At 29.5% G+C, this 18,307-nt stretch overlaps 4 protein-coding genes across 4 annotated transcripts, besides 6 other annotated features; 1 reads left to right on the top strand and 3 right to left on the bottom strand.

Moving 5' to 3' along the window:
* The first annotated feature begins 2,143 nt into the window (after positions 1–2,143).
* Positions 2,144–2,176: a mobile genetic element.
* A 1,128-nt stretch (positions 2,177–3,304) lies between these two features.
* Positions 3,305–3,333: a mobile genetic element.
* A 264-nt stretch (positions 3,334–3,597) lies between these two features.
* Positions 3,598–4,569: a mobile genetic element.
* A 903-nt stretch (positions 4,570–5,472) lies between these two features.
* Positions 5,473–5,505: a mobile genetic element.
* A 1,166-nt stretch (positions 5,506–6,671) lies between these two features.
* Positions 6,672–6,709: a mobile genetic element.
* Positions 6,710–7,831: 1,122 nt separating this feature from the next.
* Positions 7,832–10,216, top strand: TVAGG3_0664570 (ribonuclease H protein family; the record flags this gene model as incomplete). The annotated part of the gene is made up of 1 exon (XM_001300676.2): positions 7,832–10,087. One exon carries the CDS (start codon positions 7,832–7,834, stop codon positions 10,085–10,087), a length of 2,256 nt encoding a protein of 751 aa, XP_001300677.1.
* A 2,688-nt stretch (positions 10,217–12,904) lies between these two features.
* Positions 12,905–13,557: a mobile genetic element.
* A 212-nt stretch (positions 13,558–13,769) lies between these two features.
* On the bottom strand, positions 13,770–14,877 carry TVAGG3_0664590 (actin filament capping; the record flags this gene model as incomplete). Its single annotated transcript, XM_001300675.2, has 1 exon — positions 13,871–14,851. The coding sequence occupies one exon, from the start codon at positions 14,849–14,851 to the stop codon at positions 13,871–13,873; it is 981 nt and encodes a 326-aa protein (XP_001300676.1).
* Positions 14,878–15,566: 689 nt separating this feature from the next.
* TVAGG3_0664600 (glucose import) lies at positions 15,567–16,286 on the bottom strand (the record flags this gene model as incomplete). Its single annotated transcript, XM_001300674.1, has 1 exon — positions 15,567–16,286. One exon carries the CDS (start codon positions 16,284–16,286, stop codon positions 15,567–15,569), a length of 720 nt encoding a protein of 239 aa, XP_001300675.1.
* An 8-nt stretch (positions 16,287–16,294) lies between these two features.
* On the bottom strand, positions 16,295–16,951 carry TVAGG3_0664610 (glucose import; the record flags this gene model as incomplete). The annotated part of the gene is made up of 1 exon (XM_001300673.1): positions 16,295–16,951. One exon carries the CDS (start codon positions 16,949–16,951, stop codon positions 16,295–16,297), a length of 657 nt encoding a protein of 218 aa, XP_001300674.1.
* Between the last annotated feature and the right edge of the window lie 1,356 nt (positions 16,952–18,307).

Genomic DNA, 18,307 nt, shown 5'->3' on the forward strand with positions numbered 1-18,307 from the left:
ACCACAAAAATTTCATTTGCTAAGTAAGTAAAGTTGATTAAGTTCGACACTTAGCTTTTATACGTAAAACCAAGTGTGTATTGTTATTTCTTGTTAAATTATTGAGAAAAAAATAAATTGTAAGAGAAACGATACTGATTATTGAAATAATATTGAGGGTAGCTGCAGATTTCTTCATTAACATGCCGGAAATTTGTTAATCTTGGTTTTCTATCATAAAATCTGTCGAAGAATCTAAAAACGGAGATATGAAATAGAGATCATGTAAATCTAGAGTATCCTGTCAGAAAAATAGACTAAGCATGTAACCCTTTTTTGGTCATAAACACTTTTTACCACTTAGTCATACAGATGATCATTAAATTTAAACGAGCACTTTTTGTCAGAATTTATTCTTTTACAAAGACAGAAGATTTTAGTATTATTTAATATTAGTGCTGTAGCAAAATTCAAAAAACGGTGAAAATTCAGTGAATTTGTGAATTCACATTTTTTTTCGACATTTTTCTTGATATATCCATGCACATTAAGAACACAGCTTTGATACGCTTAAAAAAGCATATTTCATATGAAATTGTTAAAGAAATAAACAATTTATATAAAAATTGCACTTATGGGCAGTTTAGATATATAATTTATATATAACATATATACAAATCCATAGACAAAGTGCAATAACTACAATGTTGTAGAAAATTACAGCAGAAATACTGACTTTTTGAAGGATAATAAGAATTCTTCTAAATGTTGTATTTTTATAATTTGATTGATTTTTTTTACTATTTCATTAATCTTTTATGAATAATAATTATTTTTAATATATGTGCTATTAAAATTTCAAATTTTGACTAATATATCTAAGTTATCTGAACGAAACATTTAGAAAATATCATACTTACATTGAAATAGCAAGTAGAGCATATTAATAGCAAGTTTCTTGGCTTTATATCTATCATCTATTGTTGTTTGATCAAACAAAATTCACTCTATTATATGGTGTCAATTAATTAAAACAATTTTTAATAGTTATTTATTTAGTGCGAATAAGTGCAAACTCATAAATGAATAACTTAATAGTAGAAATGAATTATCTGATATAAATCTCACATTTTGTCCATCAGAAATACTTTAATTGCATACGCATAACTATTAGTAATACGTCTGGAGTGTCAATTAATAACAATCCCACAACAAGTAAAATTCAGATTTTTTATTAAACTTATTTTTTCCTAAAAGTTTTCTCAAATTACTATATATACATATGTGGATAAAATAATAGTAATATTGTAAAAAATTAGATAATTTTTTTTATTTGAGAACCTCTCAAAAGTTCATTCAATTTATCAATTGTTTCAGTTTGATGTATATTTCATTTCTGGAGCCTAAAACTTTAGCAATCATGACAATATCATATTCTCTTTCTAACTACGCAATGTAAGGGTATCCTTAAAAAATAATATACGGTAGTGTTTACTAATAGATGAATAGTATATAAATTCTATTAAAATGGATTTGATCCAAAAAAATATATAAAATTTGATCATAAATAAAATCGTTTTAAATTACTTCTTCATTTAAATTATAACAATTATTTTTGGTTTTATATTTTTTTGGATCAAATCCATTTTAATAGAATTTATATACTATTCATCTATTAGTAAACTACCGTATATTATTTTTTAAGCTATCTTATTTTTTGAACTTTTATTCAAATCTTTGGTCGCAAGAAGAATTGCATGATAAATAAAAACATTTAATCAAAGTCAATTTTATTTTTCATATTCAAATGGACTGAGTGTTAACATTTAACATTTTTTGCTAATTGTCGTCAAAAATTAGGCGTAAAGCAAAAATTGATATTTCATATGGTTTTATGATAGATAAGCATTATATTCCCACTCATTATATTCGTAAATTTGAGTTTATCCTTCGCTTTTAAGATCATTGAATTTGATTTTTATATAAAATAGTTATATATTAGAAAATAATATGAGTTTATGTGATATTATTTTTCAGAAGATTTTGTGTTCTTCTTCAAAATTTTATTTTTTAAAAAATAATCTTTACAAAATATACATTTACTTTATTTAATATTTAAAAACGTGCTCTATCAAAAGTTCCAAAAATTCAATATTTTAGCTTTTCTGAGGTGTCACTTTTGATGAATTTCTGTTTATTACAATATTTAAACTTGATTTTTGAAGGAAAATTCACAAAATTGAATAAATTCAAATAATTTTTATTCAAAAATAACTAGTTATTTGAGTTTAATACTAATTATCTATTCAAACTACAAAGTTTGTAATTTAAAATATTTGTGAGATCAGATTGAATTAATTCAAGGTTCTTTTCAATTAATATTAATGACCATATTACGCATTTTCGAACATTCTAAACCAAATATATAAAAATGGGAGACGAATGTTAAATTTGCTAGACATGGGGGAGTTGTCTGCAAAGTTTTAGCTCTTATCTCTAACAAAAAATTAATTTTTAAAAAAATGACCGAAAACGTTTCACAGCGAGAAAAAAATAAAAGGCAAGATAGAATTTTCTAGACATAAAGAAGTTGTTTACCGAGTTTTAGCTCTTATCTCTAACAAAAAATTAATTTTTAAAAAAATGACCGAAAACGTTTCACAGCGAGAAAAAAATAAAAGGCAAGATAGAATTTTCTAGACATAAAGAAGTTGTTTACCGAGTTTTAGCTCTTATCTCTAACAAAAAATTAATTTTTAAAAAAATGACCGAAAACGTTTCACAGCGAGAAAAAAATAAAAGGCAAGATAGAATTTTCGAGACATAAAGAAGTTGTTTACCGAGTTTTAGCTCTTATCTCTAACAAAAAATTAATTTTTAAAAAAATGACCGAAAACGTTTCACAGCGAGAAAAAAATAAAAGGCAAGATAGAATTTTCTAGACATAAAGAAGTTGTTTACCGAGTTTTAGCTCTTATCTCTAACAAAAAATTAATTTTTAAAAAAATGACCGAAAACGTTTCACAGCGAGAAAAAAATAAAAGGCAAGATAGAATTTTCTAGACATAAAGAAGTTGTTTACCGAGTTTTAGCTCTTATCTCTAACAAAAAATTAATTTTTAAAAAAATGACCGAAAACGTTTCACAGCGAGAAAAAAATAAAAGGCAAGATAGAATTTTCTAGACATAAAGAAGTTGTCTACCAAGTGTCAGCTGTTACTTCTTCTCAATACTGATATAAAATAAAAATCTTTATTATTTATTTAACCTTTATTGTTTCATTAAACTTCATTTATTTTATATTATAGTTTTATTCTTTTAGCTACTTGTAAAATAATCTACTTTTATATCATCATTTTACCGGATTATTCTTCAGTACATCGATTGTGTATCTAAAATAATATCATTATCCTTATTCTGTTTTTTCCAAAATTCTTTTAAATATCTTTTTTGGTTAGATTACTTTATACTTTTTACTTTTATTTTTTAATTTCAAAAAAAATTTGGTGATTGTTCTATTCTGTTACAATGTGCATTATCATATTCTAATGAATTATTCATTACATACATTTAAAAAAACTTGTTAAAAATGAAATTAAAAAATTATGTTTATTATTACGCTGTGAATGTGTCAACAGCGGTCATGCCTGTATCTGTATCCCATATTTGCCACAACCTTTCTGTATCTGCATTTGTGTATTTCGGTTTCAGCCGATACATTTGATTTGGCGTGTAATTTGTTCCAGTTAATGGATTAATTGGGAGATCTTCATGCGGTGTGTTATTATTGTACTCCCAAATAAAGGCAGGAATAGCCTGAATGCTTTGGCAGCGCTCCAATGTCGGCCAGAATCTCTCAATCTTCCCATTTTGGTAGGGAGAATGAGAGTCTGTATGCCGCCATTGGACGCCCCAAAGATCAAGTAGATCTTGAAAGGCGCCCCTATTTTCTGAACCGTTGTCGGTCCAGAAACAATAAGGGGCGCCAAATTCAATGAAGGCGGAAGCCGCAACGTTCGCTGTCGTCGCTGCCAGCATATCTGGTATTTGTATACACGCTAGGACTTTGCGGCTAAAATCGTCGATTATGCCATAAATATACTGGCCACGAACACCCCTAAAATAATGAACATCTGCGTGCCAGATAAGATTGGGTGAAAGCGCCCAATATCTTACTGCTGTTTCTGGCCCGGCATGCTCTAATCGCGTCTTGGTGAAATGATTTTCTTTGAAGTATCTGCGTACTTCTCTATAAGATACATCAATTTGTTGTAATTTCAAACGTTTCCATTGTTTTGTTTGACCACAGGGAAAGGCCCAGTGGTCATGTATCACAGCAAGAGCTTTGATTTGGTCGTAGGGATTGACCCTACGACCTTTCTTGCCTTTAGGCAATGGGATATTCTGTAAGCTAAATTGATTTTGTAAAAAAGATTTTGAAACATCTAAATATTTGAAATCATTTGATTGAAGGGTTGGGGCGATGGGAACATGGGTGCAAGCTTCTTCCCATGTCATTTTACCTTCTTCAATCTGATTGGAAATACCAATTAGGTAAATTCGATCGGCATACCCTTTGTAAGGATTCATTCTAATGAAGTACGTTAACAATCAAAATATTCTATAAGTGTCTAGTATGGAATTCAAAAGAATAAAGAAAATGGTAACGTAAATAAACGTATTATGAAATAATTTATAATTAAAATGAAAAAAAGAAAAAATAATAAGTAAAGTGACTGGAAATGAAAATTAAAATCAGTGTACAGTTTTATTTTTTTCTCGCTGTGAAACGTATTCGGTCTTTTTTTTAAAAATTAATTTTTTGTTAGAGATAAGAGCTAAAACTCGGTAAACAACTTCTTTATGTCTAGAAAATTCTATCTTGCCTTTTATTTTTTTCTCGCTGTGAAACGTTTTCGGTCATTTTTTTAAAAATTAATTTTTTGTTAGAGATAAGAGCTAAAACTCGGTAAACAACTTCTTTATGTCTCGAAAATTCTATCTTGCCTTTTATTTTTTTCTCGCTGTGAAACGTTTTCGGTCATTTTTTTAAAAATTAATTTTTTGTTAGAGATAAGAGCTAAAACTCGGTAAACAACTTCTTTATGTCTAGAAAATTCTATCTTGCCTTTTATTTTTTTCTCGCTGTGAAACGTTTTCGGTCATTTTTTTAAAAATTAATTTTTTGTTAGAGATAAGAGCTAAAACTTTGCAGACAACTCCCCCATGTCTAGCAAATTTAACATTCGTCTCCCATTTTTATATATTTGGTTTAGAATGTTCGAAAATGCGTAATATGGTCATTAATATTAATTGAAAAGAACCTTGAATTAATTCAATCTGATCTCACAAAATATTTTAAATTACAAACTTTGTAGTTTGAATAGATAATTAGTATTAAACTCAAATAACTAGTTTATTTTTGAATAAAAATTATTTGAATTTATTCAATTTTGTGAATTTTCCTTCAAAAATCAAGTTTAAATATTGTAATAAACAGAAATTCATCAAAAGTGACACCTCAGAAAAGCTAAAATATTGAATTTTTGGAACTTTTGATAGAGCACGTTTTTAAATATTAAATAAAGTAAATGTATATTTTGTAAAGATTATTTTTAATAAAAAATAAAATTTTGAAGAAGAACACAAAATCTTCTGAAAAATAATATCACATAAACTCATATTATTTTCTAATATATAACTATTTTATATAAAAATCAAATTCAATGATCTTAAAAGCGAAGGATAAACCTCAAAATTTACGAATATAATGAGTGGGAATATAATGCTTATCTATCATAAAACCATATGAAATATCAATTTTTGCTTTACGCCTAATTTTTGACGACAATTAGCAAAAAATGTTAAATGTTAACACTCAGTCCATTTGAATATGAAAAATAAAATTGACTTTGATTAAATGTTTTTATTTATCATGCAATTCTTCTTGCGACCAAAGATTTGAATAAAAGTTCAAAAAATAAGATAGCTTAAAAAATAATATACGGTAGTGTTTACTAATAGATGAATAGTATATAAATTCTATTAAAATGGATTTGATCCAAAAAAATATATAAATTTGATCATAAATAAAATCGTTTTAAATTACTTCTTCATTTAAATTATAACAATTATTTTTGGTTTTATATTTTTTTGGATCAAATCCATTTTAATAGAATTTATATACTATTCATCTATTAGTAAACACTACCGTATATTATTTTTTAAGCTATCTTATTTTTTGAACTTTTATTCAAATCTTTGGTCGCAAGAAGAATTGCATGATAAATAAAAACATTTAATCAAAGTCAATTTTATTTTTCATATTCAAATGGACTGAGTGTTAACATTTAACATTTTTTGCTAATTGTCGTCAAAAATTAGGCGTAAAGCAAAAATTGATATTTCATATGGTTTTATGATAGATAAGCATTATATTCCCACTCATTATATTCGTAAATTTTGAGGTTTATCCTTCGCTTTTAAGATCATTGAATTTGATTTTTATATAAAATAGTTATATATTAGAAAATAATATGAGTTTATGTGATATTATTTTTCAGAAGATTTTGTGTTCTTCTTCAAAATTTTATTTTTTATTAAAAATAATCTTTACAAAATATACATTTACTTTATTTAATATTTAAAAACGTGCTCTATCAAAAGTTCCAAAAATTCAATATTTTAGCTTTTCTGAGGTGTCACTTTTGATGAATTTCTGTTTACAACAATATCTTATTTGCCATATAATTATAAATATAATGAAACAAATTCGAAATTGAAAAGAATGACTTTTTCTGTTCTTTCAATCATTCAATTTGAATTTTGCAATATTGGATTTCTCATTAAATAGCTATTAAAAACAACAAGCAATTTAACTTACTTTCAAATTTATTTGTGTTATATTCAATCTTCTCAAAACTTATAATTTTCGGCTATAGCATGATTATATGCTATATAATATAATAAACCTATAATAGTATCCTTCTTTCAATTATTTGAAGAGAAAACCAAAAAAATCTATTTTCGGTCTATTGTATTGAAATTGAATCGTCACCACGAAGTGGCTCTCAAAAGTATAAAAATAAATCGATGACCCTCAGAAAGAAAGATAATCAAAACGGATGAAATCAAGCACTACTGATATAATTTTAATTTTTTTTTTGAAAATATACTTATATCTTAATGGAGCATTGGTAAACAGTTTTATTTTCCTAAATAATATTTAATATTTTATCTATTTTGTTCGTTCAGAGAAATTCTAAACAACTGTACAATAATTATCTCAAAATATATATTTTATAAATGCTAAGTTATTGCTAGAATACTAGCCGCACATCATGTACATGTAAATACTTTTTCTTGCAACCGAAAATAATCTTTGAATTTTTGTTATTAGAAATTTTGTCATTGAAAGGGAACAAATATTAGCAAGGAAAGACATTTGTATGAATTCATGAAAATTATATTATTTTCTTTTAGATGAAAAATATAATATTTTGAATATAAATGAAGGGTACTTATTATGTGTACTACATTTATTGGTTAAATTTAATTTCAAACTATTTTTTATTTCTTTGAACTTTATTAACAAGATATTCAAAATTAATTTCAAATTCTTTTTAATAATTTATTATCTCTACATCATTTGCATAATGAAATAAATATAAAAATTTCTTGTCCGAATTAACTTATTCAAAGAATTAGCATTTTATAACTACTGTCTTTAACACAACAATATCCTTAAAAATTTCTAGGAGATATTTTTCTCAAATTATATTCACTTTTGAGTGCGTTCTTTTTAATATTTTCAATTAAACCGTTTTGAAACAATTTTAAATCATTTTTAACAATGTTTTGCTCATTACTTATCACTTCAGCATTTGCAATTCACAACAGAACAGAGAATATAACACTTAAAGACGATCAAACTCTTGTTTACAGTCACTTAAAAAATGGATCATACCTCATGCCACTTTATGTTAAGGATATTTGGCCCGAATGTGAAAACGATACAAGTATTACATTTTGCTGGTACTATTTAACTAGAGGAAATGCATGGGATTTTGGTTATGCCAAATTGCCAAACGGAGTACAACACCCTCAGAAAGGTCAGTATTGCACAGATTTTGATGTTCTTTATAGAGGTGCTTGGACAACATTTGCTAAGACAGGATGGTGGCCAATTTGGAGTATAGATGATAGTATTTATTATCGTATCCATGGATCAGAAAATGGTACTAATACGCTGAGAAATGTCACAATCAGAACAAAAATCACACAACCTGCAGGCCCCAATTACTTGTTAATAGAATTTATTGCACATAATCATGATTCTCAACCACATATTGTTAATGTATTATCTTACACAGATGTTATGATTGGCAATAAGGATTCTGCACCCATTAAATGGTATCCACCAAATACCCATAATGGATTTTCAATGGAAAATGAAGAAGCCAACAGAACGTTGGTATTAATCGGCAAAAACGGTTTCGGTGTGAACCCTGTAGATTATTTATGGTTTGGTCTATATTCGGAGGGTCAAACATATAAGTTTAATAAGACAGACGAGAGCCCAACACCTATAGGCCGCGATACTGCATTTTCATTAGGATGGACTAATAGAAGAATTTATCCAGGCCAGAATCTATCATTCGGCGTTCTCTTAGGTATTGGTGAATTTAATCAGTTGAAGTTCCCACCAACCATCACAGTTGATGAATCTAAGTTCAAGATTAACTATGCTCCAGGAGAAAAAATCAAAATACCAATCAGAGTTCAAGATAAATTGACTGGTAGTTATGGATTACGAGTGACTTGCGAGTTCCCCAATAATGAAAGCAAAACACATAATATCAGTAAAACCGAAGGCACCGTTAATGAACCTGTTGAATTTGAATATGACCTTGGCCAGAATATCAGTAGATATCCAGTAAAGTGCTATGCAGAAAACTACGATATTACTAAAACGGATCATCCAGGACCAAAGTCAAATGATTTCAACAGAGTTTTCTTAGTTAATGAAGCTCCAAGACTTACATTAACTAGCCAAATCAATGACCAATATGGAAGAGGTGGGTATGTTAACATCGATGGTATAGTTTGGGATGACACACGGGTTACAATGACTTACCAAGTTGATGATAATTTTTACTACAGAGCAGATGGTGATATCACTTGCGACAAACAAGAGAAACTATTCTCAAAACAAATTCAAATTTCACCTTCTTATTCATATGGTAAGCATACACTTCAAATATGGGCTGAAGATGAATTCGGTGTTAAGTCACCTATTGTTAAGAAAGAATTCTCCGTCGTTCAGAACCATCCACCAGAAGTTAACATCACTGAAGTCGATGATAACAAATCAGGCAACTATTATAATTCACCAATCACATTCAAGCTTCAAGTCAGAGATGTTGATGTCGATGATGTAATTCTTTTAATGGTCAAGACACCAGGCACAAATCAATTTGCCCAAATTATGACAACACCAGCGAAACAACAAGAATGGATTAATTTCACATACACATATGATGTTGAAGCATTGCATGAGGAAGGCAATTACGCCATCATATTCCAGGCAACAGATAGAATTGGTTCCCCATCAAGGAATAAAGAATATACATTCATTTTCAAGAAACACCCTGTTCCAACACCAGCACAACCACGATCTGAAAAGACAGACAACAGTGGAAATATTGAGCAATGCGCAATGGTAACAGACGCGAACGGTGATAGTTTCTTAAACTGCACAATGACACATGTAATAATTGACGTTAATCAGAAAACACCATCTGCATCAAATGATGATGGTGATGCTTTCAGTAATCAAGGTGATGCAAATAAGAGCAATTCTAAGAAGAAGGACAAATATTTGATCATTGGTATTGCAGCAGCTGCTGTTGTTGCAGCTGCTGCAATAATTGCTGCCATCCTTATCGCCAAAGAGGCATCTAAGAAAGCTAATGATTTCGGCTTCAATCCAGAGACAGAAGAAGCACTCCAAGCAAACAATGACTTCGTCCAAGAAAAGGAGAATCCAGTTTATAATGAAAACGCTCAGGACGATCCATTTGCAAATGAATTCGAAGATGTCGATTAGCCAGCGAATGTTTTCACATAAGCTAATATTTTACCAACAAAATATTATATTTCACCGTAAATTATATTTTTATCAGACTGATTTCATTTTTATACCATACAAGATAATATATTATCAATAAAGTTTAATATGAAAACCTGATTAATTTTTTTTGTAATTTAAAGTAAGGATTTATCGTAAGATTCTTTTACAAACATATAGAAAACATTACGAATTAACGTATACTTTAGATAAAATTCCGTTTCTTTCTAAATTCATTAAAATGCCTAAAAAATTAATACCATTAAAGGAATTCTAATCATACCATCAAATGTGATAATAAATATATAATTAATGGGCGCAAACACAATCTATAATTACTTTTACTTTAATGAAGTGAGACAATTGCGTCCAGAGGTATGATCTCATAAGGTGATTTATCATCAAAATTTACAATCGTAATAAGGTAGCTCTAATTACAAATCATCAATGAAGCAATTTTATATTAAATATTATTTGGATTGGTTTCTTTAACATTTTATTGATATTGGAGAATGTAAAGGAAACAATGAGCAAGGATGTACTAAATGAATGCCAAAATAAAGATTCTAATTAACTGTCGACTTTCCATAAATTTTTATAAATTTGTTGCTGCTTGTATTATAAACTTCTAATTTTCCCATTTTTTCCAAAATAAAATGCGAATTGAAAATTATTTCAAGTTCCTTTTTTATGAATTTGGCACGGATAAGCCAATGCTAGTATACAGTGAACATTGATAATTCATTTTTATTAAAAAATTAAAAATTTACACTAATCAATAAAATCAAGAAATATTATTGGATTTTATTACATATAGTTGCATCAATTCTAGAATCAAATCATAAAAATGACTTTTGTATATATTTTTAGTAATAATATTTACTTTTTAAGGATTTGCTATTTACAATTTCTCATAAATGCAATTTTCGAAAATTTTGATATGCAAAAATATAATAAGATTCCTTTAGTTGCAATATTCTTCGAGATTTTTGTTTTATCATTCTTTCATTGCTATAAGTGGTCCAACAAAATGAAATTGATTGCATCTTTTTCAAATATTTTCGAAATATTATTTATTATCACATATGCATTTCAATATTTTATTTCCTGAATTTGAAATCAAATCGAATTGAGAACTTTTCAGTGAATTCGATATCTTAAAAATTTTATTTTTAAGGGTGCACCCGTATGTACGTTTATTTGAGAGGAGGAGGATTACCCTCTCAATTTTGAGGGATTCGTTAGTTTATTTTCTCGATGAATATGCAATAAAATTTGATTTTTACCTTATCAATATACTTCATATAATATACACATGTTCATGTAAAAACCTTTTTCCAAAATCCTCAGGAATTAACGGATTTTTGAATTTTAAGAATTTTTTTCGAATTTTTTCGAAAAAAAAATATTTTCAGAACAGCCTTAACGGCTAAGATTTAGGAACAATGTTAAGTAGAGATGCGAGTTTCCGAATTTTTTTAGCCCTGGGATGTCATAACCGCTGCGGTTTTGTAAAATTTGGGATAAATTTTGACAATCCATTTTTTGTGGGATGTACGTTTATATCAATTTGCTCGGCGTTTGCCGAGCTATTGTACAATCCTACTCGAATTCATTACGCAGCCCTGGTCACTCAAAGGCCAGGGCATACAATTACAAAATAGTAGAGTGAGACTCTTCTAATTTCTTCCAATCACAAGGAAGATCTTAGAAGAGCCTCACTCTACTCGAACACATTACGCAGCTCCTGCTCAACAATGAACAGGTCTTACCACTTTGAGAGGCTTTCGCTCGAGTTCTGATGCAGATCCCAACGCGAGCGAGAGTCTCTCAAGCAAGCTTCTAATTCGTAGCTAGAGTTTCACTCTTATGAACTGGCAGCCAATTTGAGTGACTTTCGCTCGAGATCTAATGAAAAATCAGAACTCGGCCAAAAATTGCCCAAACAGGCTTGTAATTCGTAGCTATAGTATTGATCGTATGGATGTGTTGCCAATATGAGAGACTTTCGCTCGATGTCTGATATTGCATCAGACATCGAGCGAAAGTCACTCAAAACAGCTTAGACATGTCTATTTTGACGGCATTAAATGATTTCATAGGAAATGTCTCAGTTGTTAATTAAGTTCACGTGAGCTTTTATGAATGAAAATAAGTAAAAAAAAAGAATTTTCTCAAAAAAAATTGTGTACGCATTGAAATTTTTATCTATAAATTTAGATATGTCATCAATAATATAATATAATTTTAAATTCGTGGAGTACACTTGGGATAATTGAATATGGGCTACCCCATCCCAACCTCTCAAACTTCCTCTGAATTTGGACAAGGTATCCCAATCCCAAAGACCTATCTGAATAAAATGAAATAAGTATATTATATATATTATTTATTTGCTAATAATGAGCATAAATCGCTAAAATTATGAAGAAATTAAAAATTAAAAATTAAAATTAGAAAAAATTGTTGATTTAATGAGAGAATATTGTATAAAAATAGAATTATTAGCTAAAATACGTATTAATTTTATGATATTTCAATCACATTAACGAAAATCGCCCATTTTTAATTCAAATGGGCGGGAAAAAAAATAAAATTCCAAAAAAAAATTGAATTGGGGAAACGATAGGGGACAGGATATGAGAAAACCCATATGTTTGGGAATTTTTCGCATCACTAATGTTAAGTATCAAAAAGAAAGGAGGTCTGATATAGACAACATATATCGTTGAAGGTTGAAAAAATCTCTAATATTTGAGCCAAAATTTCAAATTTTAATTTTTTGAAAAAAGAGGCCACCCGTATGTACGTTTATTTGAGAGGAGGAGTATTATATTTTTGAAAGGGTGAAACATTATGAATATGTTAATTATATAATAATATGTATTATTATAAAAAAGAAAAAATAAAGCACGTTAAATTTTTTCTTTCTTGATTTTTTACAAAATCTACTTAGAATTATGCAAAATATGACTAAATAATTATAAATTTCAAGTTAAATTTTAATTTTGATAAATAATTTAAATTTCAAAATATCAAGTTCAGTTCGACTATGTATGTAGTAATTCCTCAATAAAGTGCCAAAACCCTATTAAAATATATGAACATTTTCAACATTTTAATGTTTTTATTTAAAAATTTGATGGAATATGAGCTTCAAACAATTATTATGTAAATAAAAATAATTAAATATATCTATTTATTCGTATTACAACCGTAGTAAGTCGATTCTTCCTTTCTTCTACTGAGTTTTGAATTTGATTTCGAATTGTAAAGAGATTCAAAGGGAAAATACTAGCGGATAAAAACTACCTCCATGAAAGGGTCAGAATGGAGTCAAGTTGTATTTTTTGATATTTTTTGCTTTTCGAGCCTAAATAGGTAGCCAAGATAATGCCTAAAAATAAGGTTCTAAATTCTGAAGTTTACATGATCCTCTCGTGTGCACCCTTAAAAATTAATTTTATAAGATGATTTCGGATACAACTTTGATTTGAAAATCAGAAATTTCATTCTATATTAGATATAGAAAAATATTTTCTGGCTATTTCGGAAATAAAATGATAATTTACAACATGAAATTGTATTCCAGACTTTTTAAAAGTTACAAATTAATGATCAAGCTATTTTCACGAAATTATAATGTTTTATATATCCGAGATCAAGAAATATTGATATACAACAATCAGAAATTTGGGTATTTTTCAACAGATTAAAAAATTAGTATGTTTTAGGGCGCGAAACGAATTAAATCAAACTATTTTACTGAAAGACAAGTTCGAAGTCATCATCATCGACGCCTTCGTAGATAACTTCGATTGGAGCCCAATCTGGCATTTCAAACTTAGTAAGTAAGTCCATAGCCTGCTTGATGGCATGCTTCTTGGCATCCTTTGGTGCCTTCTTGGCAACATATGCGAAGATCTTGTTGCCATTTCTAACAAATGCAACGCCGTCCTTTGGAAGAGCAGACTTTTGAACAGCTGCATCCTTTACGATCATCTTTCCTGTTGAATCATAAATTGCCTTGATAAATGACTTTTCGAAAGCAACATCATCATCTTGGGCAGCGCCAATCTCACCATCGTTGCCAATGATCTTGTCGAACTCAGCATTTGGCTCATCTTCGATTCTGATAACTTCAGCTTTCGGTTCGGACTTCTTCAAGGATTCGAGAGCTCTTTCTGATTTCATCTTCTCGAATGTGTTTGCCTTGTTGCCGATCCAAACGAAGAACTTTCCTGGAGCGTGCAAAATGAAAACATCGCCATGGTTCAAGTTTCCACGCTTTGGTTCCATGACCTCGACAACAACCTGCTTTCTTCCCTTGATTCTGTACAAATCAACGTGGTTGTCCTTTGTGACCTGCTTGAATCCGGATGCAGCACCTCCATTAAGGTAGCGAAGTCCGCCATGCTCTTCAAAGAGGTCAAGGAATTTATCACTTTCGTGATTCTGGACTTCTCTGTGCTGAATTGGAGCACCACCGAATCTGTCATCCAAATCAACAGCTTTCATGGCAGCTGTGCCCTTTTCGTCTGTTGTTGACTCAGATCCTAACCAAAAGAAGATATCACGGATGATTCTCTTGCTTGTACCCTTGATGTAAGCGTGGAAATAAAGATAAGAGTCGCCTGTATAGAAAGCACCAATGTCTTGGACCTTTTCGAGCTTGAAATCAACAATACGCCAGCCGAGGAGACCTGTGAATTCTTCAGGAATTGCGGTGAATTCTGGATCCATTTATTAGGAAATGAAGTGAAATGGCCAAACGTTATCGAGTGGCAAAATTTTCAATCATATCAATTTAAAAAGTTATTGTATAGTAAATATTACTATTATTTATAACGATTAAGTTATTCGTTCTCAAATAATTTGAATTAAATAGTCAAAGTAAAATACTAAAATTTGAATAGAAAAATAATTGATACTTTAAAAATCATGATATCATTTTCAAGACGGATATTTGTGAATTATTCAATTTAATTTTGAAATAATCTGAATTTAAATCAATCGTTTTCCATCTGACGCTTAGATTTTCTAATTTTTTGGGAAATTTGTAACCGTAATGTAAATCTCAAATATAATTGATCGATTAAAATCCGATCATAATATACTAGAGGGAAATATTGTTTAATTCAACAGTTAAAAAGAATACTTGGTTTCAATTTCTTTTCGGGATTAGTTAAAATGACTTTTAATTGAATCTAAACTACACCAACGCTCGCAATATAGGCAAATATAGAGATATGCTGTATTACAATATTTAAATATTTCATGAAAAAGTGATCTCCTTTCACTCTGATCGTAATATTCACTCAACATCGGTTAAATTTAATATTCGTTGGATCCAACAGATAAAACTTGCTTCGAGCGTTATAAAATAAGTTGTTTTGGTATCTTTATTAAAAATACGAAAATATAGTCAGAAGATAACACAAATCAACAATATATTTATTTATACGTTAACACCAGAACCACTATCTTCATTATCTAAGTTCTTAGATGAGGAGGAGGAGGAAGAAGAAGATTCTTCTTTCTGTTCAGGCTCCTTTTGATTATTCTCCTTATTTTCAGGAGTTGTACTACTGCTATCCTTCTTTTCTTCTTCTTCGTCGGAGTCGAGGTTTTCAGTAGTTTCTTCGTCTGCGATTGCCTCTTTGATAACAATAAGACCAAAGATCAAGGCGAACAATGCATCAGCAGCGAAGAATAAGAAAGCACCAAATTCTCCAATGCCTTTCTGCATGGCTGGGTAAATGAAAATAACAACGAAGCAGCCAACCCATGATGTCATGGAGTTGATTGATGAATCCATTGGACGAAGTGGTGGTGGAAACATTTCCGGAGAAGTGTACCATGGCATTGGAGCCAAAGCCAAACCAAAACCAAATTGATAAATGAAAATAAGAATAATTGAGAGAACAGTATTCCAATTAAATTTCTGGTTCAAAGCATAGATTAAGAGGGAAACGAAGCATGTGCTGCAAGAGATTCCCCACATAATTCTTCTCTTAACTTTGCCATCAAGAGAACCACCAACAATGCAAGCGATAAGCTGAGCGGCCATTGTGATAGCTGCAGCAATACCAGATGGAATTGGTACGTTAGCTGTCTTGAATAATGTACTAAGGTTGGTAATCATAGCGTTTGCACCAGATAATTGCTGGGCCAACATGATGAGAATCATAATGATAACCTTCTTGATGTATTGTTTATCAAAGATTGATTCTTTGATATCATCTTCGGAGTCATCTTCCTGATCATTATCTTCCTTTTGAGGAGCTGTCTCTGGGACAAACCAAATTGTGGCAATTTGGACAGCAGATGTAACGATGGCAAGAATATGAAGAGCCCACGGGTGATAATATTCACCAATGCAGAATAAAATGATGATACCAAAACAATTGACATCTGATTCATTGAGCCGAAGAAGCCACCATACTCAGGTGGTGCGACTTCAACAAGATACAAAGGTCCAATAGCTGAGCAAGCGCCCAAAATGATACCTAACAGTGCGCAAATGAATATCCCAAAATAGTAAAGCTTCTTTGTTGTAATGGAGAATAAACAAGCCCATAGTATAATATTAGCAACATCCAAAATGACAGTAACAACTCGTCTTCCGAAGAACTTGAAAAGGAATGTAGTAAGATAAGGACCAAAGCATGCTAACAATGATGTAATGGCGTTAAAAATCGTTACTTCAAAGGACGTTAAATCTGGAAACTTCTCTTGGTAATAAGGTAATGCAGGAGATGTGTAACCAACAATGTAACCAAATGTGAATGGCGTCAATACACTAGGTAATGCGTACAGTAGATGCTTGCCGCAAATTCCCATAATAAAAATATAACTTTATTTTATATGACGAGGTTATTCAATTTTTGAATTAACTCACAATTTGAAATGAATTTAAGGGCTCATCAAATAAATAAACATTCAAAATAAGACCAAATAGCAAGTATATAAAATTCACATGGTATATATTTTAAGACAATGTTTAACCATGATTACCGATAAACCAAAATAAATTTTGATTGGCTAAACTTTTGAATAGGTGCTCAAATCAACAACCAAATTTAGTTCCATATTATTTTGCAGTTAATAACGAATAACAATTTCATTTGAACAAATAAAATGAACAAAATTGAATAGGGCACTTTCAGTTCAGAAAAAACTTTGAAATAGCATGGATTTCAGCATTATTATAATATAAGTGCACAACACTACTCTTTTGCATTAATATAAAATCCAAAATTTAACTTTTTGTCACTAAATTGTTGAAAAAAATTCGAAAGGCGTGCCATAAGGACAATAGAACATCGCATCTTCAATATTAGGGATAAATCTACACAAAATTAATTGGAAAACCTATTATTTTCACGATTAATCCAATGATATAACAAATTTAATATCCAATATTTGCTATATTATTAAAAACATAAAAATTATATAATAGAATATGTAAAATCGATACAAAACTAAAACTAGATTAAAATGAATTCTATTGAATAATATGGATTTTAAATGTTGAGATTCTAAATAATATTTCATGGTTATCAATCTTATTAATGAATTATCAGAATATTTCGTGATTAAATTAAAAAGTACATCAAAATTGTCGGATAAGTGACCAAACTATTAATTCTGAGATAAACGTTACAACGAATTAACCTTTCAATTTCGATCATTTCCTCTCAATTTTTTATGAAAAAAGCGAATAATTGATTGAAAATTCTGAATATAAAACGCCTTTCAATTTCGAACCATTTGAACTAACAAAGATTGATATTCACATTTCAAATATTAAAAATAAAGGCTATTATTATTTTTTTTTTGAAAAATTATGTAAACTTGAAATTCACTTAAAGATATGAGCTCTCAATTTTCGACCCCCAATATACGTTTATTTTAGTTTCGGCATATTAACATGAAGCAAGAGCCAAACCCTTAAAGACGTGTCCTCTAGTTTTGCCAACTCTTTCATATATTGTAACTATTTTCAGGAAAAAACGCAAATTCAAAATTAGAAATTCACATTTAATCGAGTATAGTATTAAATTACTATCTTTCGTACACGGACCAAGCAACAACTCAAGGTGCATGCTCATTACAGACAAAATCCCCTCTAGTGCACTTAAATTGGGTGAGTTAGCACCAAACAAGCCATAAGTTAAAGATCTGAACTTGCTCCAG

The sequence above is a fragment of the Trichomonas vaginalis genome, chromosome III, assembly GCF_026262505.1.
Source record: "Trichomonas vaginalis G3 chromosome III, whole genome shotgun sequence".
Classification (NCBI taxonomy): Eukaryota; Parabasalia; order Trichomonadida; family Trichomonadidae; genus Trichomonas; species Trichomonas vaginalis.